The sequence below is a fragment of the Glycine max genome, chromosome 1, assembly GCF_000004515.6.
Source record: "Glycine max cultivar Williams 82 chromosome 1, Glycine_max_v4.0, whole genome shotgun sequence".
Classification (NCBI taxonomy): domain Eukaryota; kingdom Viridiplantae; phylum Streptophyta; class Magnoliopsida; order Fabales; family Fabaceae; genus Glycine; species Glycine max.
The window spans coordinates 5268276-5277072 of record NC_016088.4 but is presented as its reverse complement, the minus strand read 5'-3'; the positions used below and the strand labels follow the sequence as shown (position 1 = coordinate 5277072).

General features: G+C 30.9%; 1 protein-coding gene across 1 annotated transcript; it reads left to right on the top strand.

Moving 5' to 3' along the window:
* Positions 1-4304: 4304 nt before the first annotated feature.
* Positions 4305-8306, top strand: LOC100787682 (peroxisomal adenine nucleotide carrier 1-like). The gene is made up of 6 exons (XM_003517916.5): positions 4305-4558; positions 4727-4897; positions 6355-6586; positions 7082-7228; positions 7348-7505; positions 7587-8306. Exons 1-6 carry the CDS (start codon positions 4533-4535, stop codon positions 7861-7863), a joined length of 1011 nt encoding a protein of 336 aa, XP_003517964.2. The 5' UTR covers positions 4305-4532; the 3' UTR covers positions 7864-8306.
* Positions 8307-8797: the final 491 nt, after the last annotated feature.

Sequence of the window (8797 nt, the reverse complement as noted above, 5' to 3'; positions counted from 1 at the left end):
CCATATTTAAAACATCCCGTATTTAAAATGGAAAAAATTGATCTTATCGTTTTCTTTCTCGGTTTAACTTAAGAAAATTCTTTCCACTAAATAAAGGAAGTGATTTTTTGAACCACGCCCCCCCACCCTTCAACACAGCTCCGTCCCTGTTTATATTATATATTTGTCAAACATACACTTAATAAAGAAAATTCTTTCCACTAAATAAAATTTGATAAAGGAAGTGATTTTTTTAAAAAATATTTATATACAAGTCTAAAAATAAAATAAAAAATGACATATACTTAAGTAAACGTGAAACTTTTATTATCTTTATTAGTATGGTAATAAAATTTCACCTTAGGTAAAAATAATAAAAATGAATAAATTTAATAAATATTTAAAAGGTAAAATAATACTAAATAAATTAAGGGTAATTTTGGAAAATTAATATAAATCACTAATAAATTAAATATTATTAACTAAATCAATCAAAATTCTTAAATGATATGAATTAGTTTGAAAAATCGTATATTTAGGAACAAAAATAGTAAAACATAAGAAGTTAAATGTTGCTTAAAGTAGTGTCTAAAAAATATTACAATTTATTAAAAAATACTTGTTCATCAAATACTACTAATAAGGTCAAACAAAATTTTTAGTTAATATTTTTTTTAAAGTGGCTAAAAATATTTGTCAAACATACACTAAGCAAAATGTATTCAATTAAAATTTTTAAATAATAGAAATAAGTTTGTGATATTCAATCAACACTATTAGGATTTTTTAAGAAATTCAATAAAGTTCGTTGGTATTCAATTACAATTTTTTACAACTTAAAAAAAAGTCTTTTTGTATTTGAAAACATGCATATTTCAATGAATTCTTTCTTAAAATAGATTTTAATGGATTCCATAAGATTATTTTTTTTTAGAAAATATGCATTAAACAGTCTCACCTAAACTCTTGAGATTTTATGAGATTTTCTTTCTTTCTTTTGCTGTAAATTGACATGTTTTTCTTTTCCCAACACCCATAATCCGCAAAAGCGATAGACATTCATAATTTGTTTTACTCTTTCGACTAATGATTAACATGTCCTGAAACATGTGATATGAGAGATTTTCCCAATTCTTTGAATTTTGGGAGCATCTTGATACGTGCTTATACATATAAATCAATATGAATATATACAATATATTCACATGAGAAATATATAGTTTTAATGAACGTGAGAAGTCACTTTATGTATAAATGGACATATATAAATTAGGTTTGAAACAATTGGTGTGCATATTTTTTGTTTGGTAGGATCATTGTTGTGGAAATGACTACAAATATTCATACTATTGGCAAACACTATGATATATAGTTTTTATACAATTAACATGATTGATGATTGAAGGAGAATGAACCTATTATGTTTGTAAATATACTAGGAAAAATTGATTTGTTATGTAACAAGTTTATAGTTCTTTGTATAAGATGAATTTTATTTAAAGTGTTAGGTGGATAAAATTCATAAATTTTTATCAATAATTTTAAATATTTTTTAAAAATTCACAAAGTGCTTTAAAATTTTAAAAACTCATAGTGTCTTTCAAATCTTATGAATTCACATTTTATAAATCGATTAAAATCTGAACTATAAAATTCTAATTATAAAAATCTTTTAAGAGTCATTACATTCTTACAAATTTTTTTAAATTTTAAAGGATTTTTTTATATTAAAATAATCTTTTAAAATCTTAATTCAATACATCCCTAGGTAGATAGATGTATCTCTTCTTGTGACCAACCATCAAGGATAACTGTAGGTTTTTTCTGTACAAGTATTGTAAAGATGTGACAAATAATTAGTAGGTGCATATCAGGATCTTTTAAGTACATAAGGTGTTTCTTAGACTATTTTAATATATATAGATTCTTTAAGTGGGTTTTATAATGAGAATCAATTTTTATTTTATAATTTAAATAAAGTTTAATCAATATATTGGTCCATATGAAATTCATTTTTTTAATCATAATAAAAATATTGTTCAAATTAGTCTTTATAATATTAAATTTTTTTTTTCATTTTGATTTAGGCTGTTAGTTAGTTAGCTTTTATTAATGAGTGTCGACGTAGCTTACAGAGGATTACCTTAACATGTCATGTAGGATTCACATTTTTGTAGTAATATTGTTATGTTAGGACTAAACCAAATACATATTACAATGATTAGTTTAAAAAATATTTTATAAAGACTAAAAAGTATAATTAAATCTAATAATGATAATAATATTTTTACTATTACACATTATAATTTACATAATTATTACACCATTAATAACTTAATATAGATCATAGTTTTTTTTTTATCAATTTAAACATTAAATTATATTTAATTATTATATTTTTTTATATAAATACTAAATATACGATGGTTGAAAACTCAAAAAAATCAATAAAAAGTAATTGTCCTAAGAACCTAGGAGTTTACTCATACTTCAAGTAATATGTTGCATTTTGTATCTCGAGTTTGTTGGTGTGTCAGCACATGTATTGGTCTCTTTAAAAATGTGGGTCACTCGCACTTGCTCATGTCCTCTAATCATATGTGGAATTATGTGGAATGTCCTGTGTTTGTGTAACATTTTGGATGTTGACAAGTGCGAGGAGTAATTGTTAGTGCACAAGAGATGTGACACGAACAAGGAGTGATCATTGGCAGACTTTCAATGGGAGGAGTAAATGAATGATCAAATACATACTTGAATAAGAAGGATTTAGAGATTTTGCAAGTATGAAACTATATAATTGAGGATGACTTAAATGAATGAATTGATATTACTTATACCAACAAGATACATTTACTTTTTGATAGTCTATCACTAAAGAATTCCATAGTTAAGCATGTTTGGCTTGAAACAATTTTGGGATAGATGACCTTCTGGAAAGTGTGTGAGTGAAGATAAAACATGCTGAAAAGTCTAGTGTTAGTTTGTGGAGAATCAATGATCTTGAAAGTAGCTAGCCCATTATAAGTGGTGTCAGAGCCTATCTCTTTCCTAATACGATGTGGTTCGAGGACGAACCAAGCAAAAGCTGGTGAACATGTCACATCCTAGTTGCTGATGAGGTTGGGGAGTGGTTGCCGATGCACAAGAGATGTGGCACAAACAAGGAGTGACTCCTGGCAGGCTTCCAACGAGAAAGGTACATGAATGAATTGAATACAAACTTGAATGAGAGGGATCTAAAAACTATGCAAGTATGAAACTGTATAGTTGATAATGACTTAAAGAAATTAATTGATACTATCTCTATTAACAAAATTCATATACTTTATAGTAGCTTACCACTTAAGGGTGCATGACTCTTGAAGTAATTTTGACATGAGTGAACTTCTAGAAAGTTTTTTCGAAAAACATGAGTGAAGACAAAACACACTAAAAAGTCTCATATTGATTTATAAGGACAGTCAATAATCTTGAAAATAATCGGGATTTCACATCCTTTTTTTTTTTTTAAGAAAACATTAAATAAAAAATAAATATATTACAAGCATAATAAAAAACAAACATCACATTTCACCTACAAGTCATTGTATAACTAATAGTAGTATACCTTCAAATATAGACTACTAGAAAAAAAATACACAAATCGATAATTATGTTTATATATCTTTATCCAAGTATTACTAAAATTATTTTAAATTAAATATATTGTTCACAATTAAATATAAATTATAATTTTACAAATATATATAAAAAATAAACATGAATAATATGATAAATTTATAAATAAAAATCAATTTGAATTAGATTAGATAAATTTTTAGGACCAAATCCAAAATTTGTCTCGAATAATTTGATCCAACATTTTCTTTTATTTATTGGTTTTTTAGCTTCTATTTTTTGATAAATCACCGTAATTAAATCTTTTGACTTTTTAACGAGATTCCAATATATTTTACAAGCTTTGATCCTTTTAGTCAACTATTGAACTAATTTTTGATTCAAAACTTGATCATACTTAAAATTAGAAGTGGTAAAATAGGTTGACTATGACCGATTTTAACCCATCCGAAGAAATATAGGACTTGGGGCTTAAAACTTGTAGTCCAAATTAAATGTGAACTTTTTAGTCCGACTCAATGAACTCAATACGTACTACACCCATAAACAACTTTTAGGAGACTTGATTTTCTAGACCCTAATTAATTCGGACTTTTTTTGCCAGGCCCATCATAGACCGTTTTGTCACGTATGATGATGAACTACACCCATGGGATAGTTTTCGGCTTATAATTAGATGGCATGGGTTTTTGAAGAATCCTGTATTTATCGGCATGGGTCATGGTATAGTGTCTTTTTTATTTTCTTTTGTTAACAGAACGCAGTGACGCACACAATAAGTCAATAACACGGTGGTAGTACACGGAGTCACGGACTTGCCTATTGGGTAGATACGCCACTCACGTTTTCTTCCTTTAGTTTCGTGGAACCATATGATGTCTGTCTGTCCCTTTTTCTATTTGACAACGTTACGTGGTGCCGTTCCATGATTTATGAACTATGACCCTTCTTTGTCTCGGTGCGTCCATTGCTCCAATCCATTTTTTCTTTTTCCTTTTCCGACTGTAACACCCATTTTCCTTCCCTTGTCTCATTACTCCTATAAATAATTTATCCATCTATCTTATGCATTGTTATTTATTACAAAATTTAATAATATCACACCTTCCAACAACCCCTGCCACAGTAATCTTGGGTTCCAAAAGAAGGAGAAGATGAACGTGGATCTGGAATCATTGGCAGAGGCAACTTCTGGGGCCATAGGATCACTGATCAGCACCACTATTCTCTACCCACTTGACACCTGCAAGACCAAGTACCAGGCTGAGGCTCGTTCCTCAGGTCGAATAAAATACAGGTTTTTCTTTTTCTTTTTGATCCCTACCCATCATTCTCAATTCCCTTTTTATGATTGATTTTCAATTTGTTCCTGCTCCCCTTGTTGAAGGGTGATCAAAATTGGTTTCTGTGTGTTCCTCCCAGAATTGGGTGTTTTTGGATCGAGACTTTGTGTTATGGTGTTATGTTGAGGAGATGGTGATCGTTGATCAACCACATGTTTAATTGCCTTGCCCTTTTCAAGTATTTGCTTTGTAGTCTCAGATACGCTGTTGTTAATATTGAAAGATGTAATCTTTTTATCTTGGGTTTATCTTAATTCTAGTTTTCTCTATTAGATTGCATTCCTTAAGTCGTAGGAAAAAAAAAAGACTTTACGGGGTAACCGGATCACCCAACAATGGTGATTTATCGGGAACACTAGAGAATTGGAGATGAGATGGTTTTTGGGGAGTTTTTTTTTCTTCTGATATTAGATGGAATTGTCTGAATAGTTTCTGTTTAAGAGTTAAAGCTTCTAGAATGTGTAAAACTGTCAAGTTGGATCAATTTAAAAGGCCTTGTTTGTTTACTATTTTCAAAAACAGTTTTCTATTTTCTAAGACTTGTCCCCTATGTACTCCCTCCGTCATCCTTTTCTATTCTAATTTCTAGATGCATTAATTATTTTTTTTCTATATATCCTTACTTGATTATTCTTTTTCAAAACATTAATGATAAATAATTAAGTGAATAGAGACATAAGAAAAAGGTAATTTTGAAATGATAGTACAATTAATTGACAAATTTAATTTGATTAACTAAATCAACTATTTTGCTTAAGGGGTGTGAATTAGTTGAAAGGGTCTTATAATTAGGGACAGAGGGAGTATTGAACAATGAACATAGCACTTGAAAAAAACAGAAGAAGAGGATGAAAACCATTTTCCAGCTGTTTTTGTTTTTGAAATACTTGTTCTGGAAACAATTTTCAAAACTTGATTAGATTTTGGATGAGAAATTGATTGCTGAGTAGTGTGGAATTGTTTGAGAAAGCAGTTTTTAAAACAACAAACTGAGAAGAAAATCAAATAGACCACCCTTTTGCATTCAATTATGAATATTAGAAATAGAGGGATCAAATTGAGAATAACTAAGTCTGACAAGAACCTATTTAGTGGTTTAGTCGGCTTAATAGTTAAATTTTTCCTTTGATGACTGTTACATTTTATGTTTCTTTAAAGGAAGTAAACAAGGAAGTGTGATGCATTCATAATTTACAAATGATAAAATTATTCTGCATGTGGTGTGCCAAATTGCATTTGCATCAAAGTATCATTTTCACATTTTGTAACATCAGAATTTCTTGGGCTGAGTATGCAGGTTAAATGGTTGATTGATTTTACCTCTTGGCCATTGTGTGTCAAAATTAGCCAACAGAATGTATCTCTTGGGTATATATACTTAAGTTCATTCTATTTGTTTTTACATTTGCAGGAATCTCACTGATGTATTATTGGAGGCAATATCTAACCGTCAGGTGCTTTCACTTTACCAGGGCCTTGGAACAAAGAATCTTCAATCCTTCATTTCACAATTTGTCTACTTCTATGGATACAGCTATTTTAAAAGGCTGTATCTAGAAAAAAGCGGTTATAAATCCATTGGAACAAAAGCAAACTTGGTTATTGCTGCTGCTGCTGGGGCTTGCACAGCCATTGCGACTCAGGTGAGGCAGCATTTGCTATTTCTAGTTTTAACCGTGCATTTAAAAATTAAAGCGTTTCTTTTATGGTTTTAGGAGCAGGACACTTTAATACAAAATTTTCATTATCTTTGTACTGGTATCTTTGATGGCACAAAATTGTGATTACAGTCTTGTATAGTTATGCATTGTGGATTGATCTTATTTTTGGTGATTCATAGTTTGATCGTGGAACCAAAAGGAGAGTATCTAGTGCATATCTGGAATAAAAAATGTTCGACCACAACATACTTAAGAAACTATTGAAGTTTTTAATACATAATCTACTACAATTTTTGGTTAAGCATCCACTGTTAATGGTGGATCTGCTAATAAATCATAGGTTTCGTTTCTATGTTACTAGTTTACTATAAACATTATTTTCTGTTTGTCCTTTGTTAAATTGTGTATGAGAGACAAGGTATCATATCAAACTTCGTTAAGTTTAATGCTAAGCATATCGTATTGATGACTTTGTAGCCCCTGGATACAGCCTCTTCAAGGATGCAGACAAGTGAATTTGGAAAGTCTAAAGGGCTACTGAAGACCCTTACAGAAGGAACCTGGAGTGATGCATTTGATGGCCTCGGTATTTCCTTGCTGCTGACATCAAACCCTGCAATTCAGGTAGGTCAAGCTGCAGTTTTGCATCATCTGGAACTCTGTATATGATTGTGTGTTTTCTGTGAACTTATATTTAGAATTCTTGATCTGAGACCAAAATTTGGAACTACCATGTGCTACAGTATACGGTGTTTGATCAGCTGAAGCAACGAGCACTGAAGAATAAACAAAACAATGCTGATAAAGGAACATCTCCAGCATCCCTTTCCGCATTTATGGCCTTTCTTTTAGGTGCAATTTCAAAGAGCATTGCTACCTGTCTAACATATCCAGCTATCAGGTATTTAAATGTTTCTTCAAGCTGGTTTTGATTTGTGAACTAAGTTTATAAGTCCCTTCTAAGATCTCTTTCTGCTTATAGGTGCAAAGTTATCATTCAAGCTGCAGACTCGGCTGAACCAACCTCCAAAACAATGATAAAATCACAGAAAACAGTGTCTAGTGTTCTCTATGGAATATGGAAAAGGGAGGGCTTACTGGGATATTTCAAAGGATTGCATGCTCAGATCTTAAAAACTGTTTTGAGCTCAGCACTGCTCTTAATGATCAAGGAAAAGATCTCTGCTACTACCTGGGTGCTTATCCTTGCACTTAAAAGGTACCTATTACTTCCAAGGGGTAGGATTAAGAACTTGTAATTTATAATAGCAGTTACTGGAGGAAGAAGCTTCAATTCGTTGCGGATAATGAATGTGGTTGGAGTGCAAAGTGTGCACTTTAACAGATACATCCATCTCTTCAAAGTTGAGACGAGATTGTTTTGGTGGCTTCTCTTCTGTCCTCTTCCCTGGCTTATTGATATAGAACAATTAGTCCAGGAATTTATGCAAAAGACTGATAGAGCAAGGCAAAGTAGAAAATCTTGACAATAAATGGTTTTTTTATTTTTAAATATTTCTTGTTTCAAATAAAGGCTTGCATTACTTATTTATTTTTTGTAGTTAGTTCTTTTATATGTAGTGGAATTCCCACATCAGAAGGATGTCAGTTAAGAGTAGTGTAGGAGCTTTATAAATAAGCATCCTCTTTTATGTATGTAGTCAATTCAGTTTCAGATTGCTGAATAGTTTTGTTCTGATTCTTTTGTTGTGTCATTTTCTGAATCTTTTTTCAGACAAGGGGGTACCTGTTGGTGTGATAGTTAGCTGGTTCTAGCATTGGTTCCTAGTCGTTATTCAGGGGAGTTTTCTATCAAATAGTATCACTGATGAGTTTCTTTGCAGTGTGGTGCAATACCAAAAACTATGATCCATGCTTTGTTACACAGTGAAGGTGCTATGAACAATTTAAGTTTGTAACTCACTTTCATTCAGCATTTGAGAGAAATAGTTATGGTACATAAGTATGTAATTGGTTGATGTGGCCGGTGATTGGGATATTGTAGCATACTTTATGATAGGTTAGGACATAGGAGGGTGTATATTAGGAAGAATAAGAGGAACACAGAGAATTAGACCTTTGTTTGTAGGAGACAGATTGCAACTGCTAACTAACTCAGTTAAGAGGGAGGTTGTTAGAGGAATAAATGGGGAAGGCCAGGAATTGTAAGGGCACGTAATTAGATGATTAGGA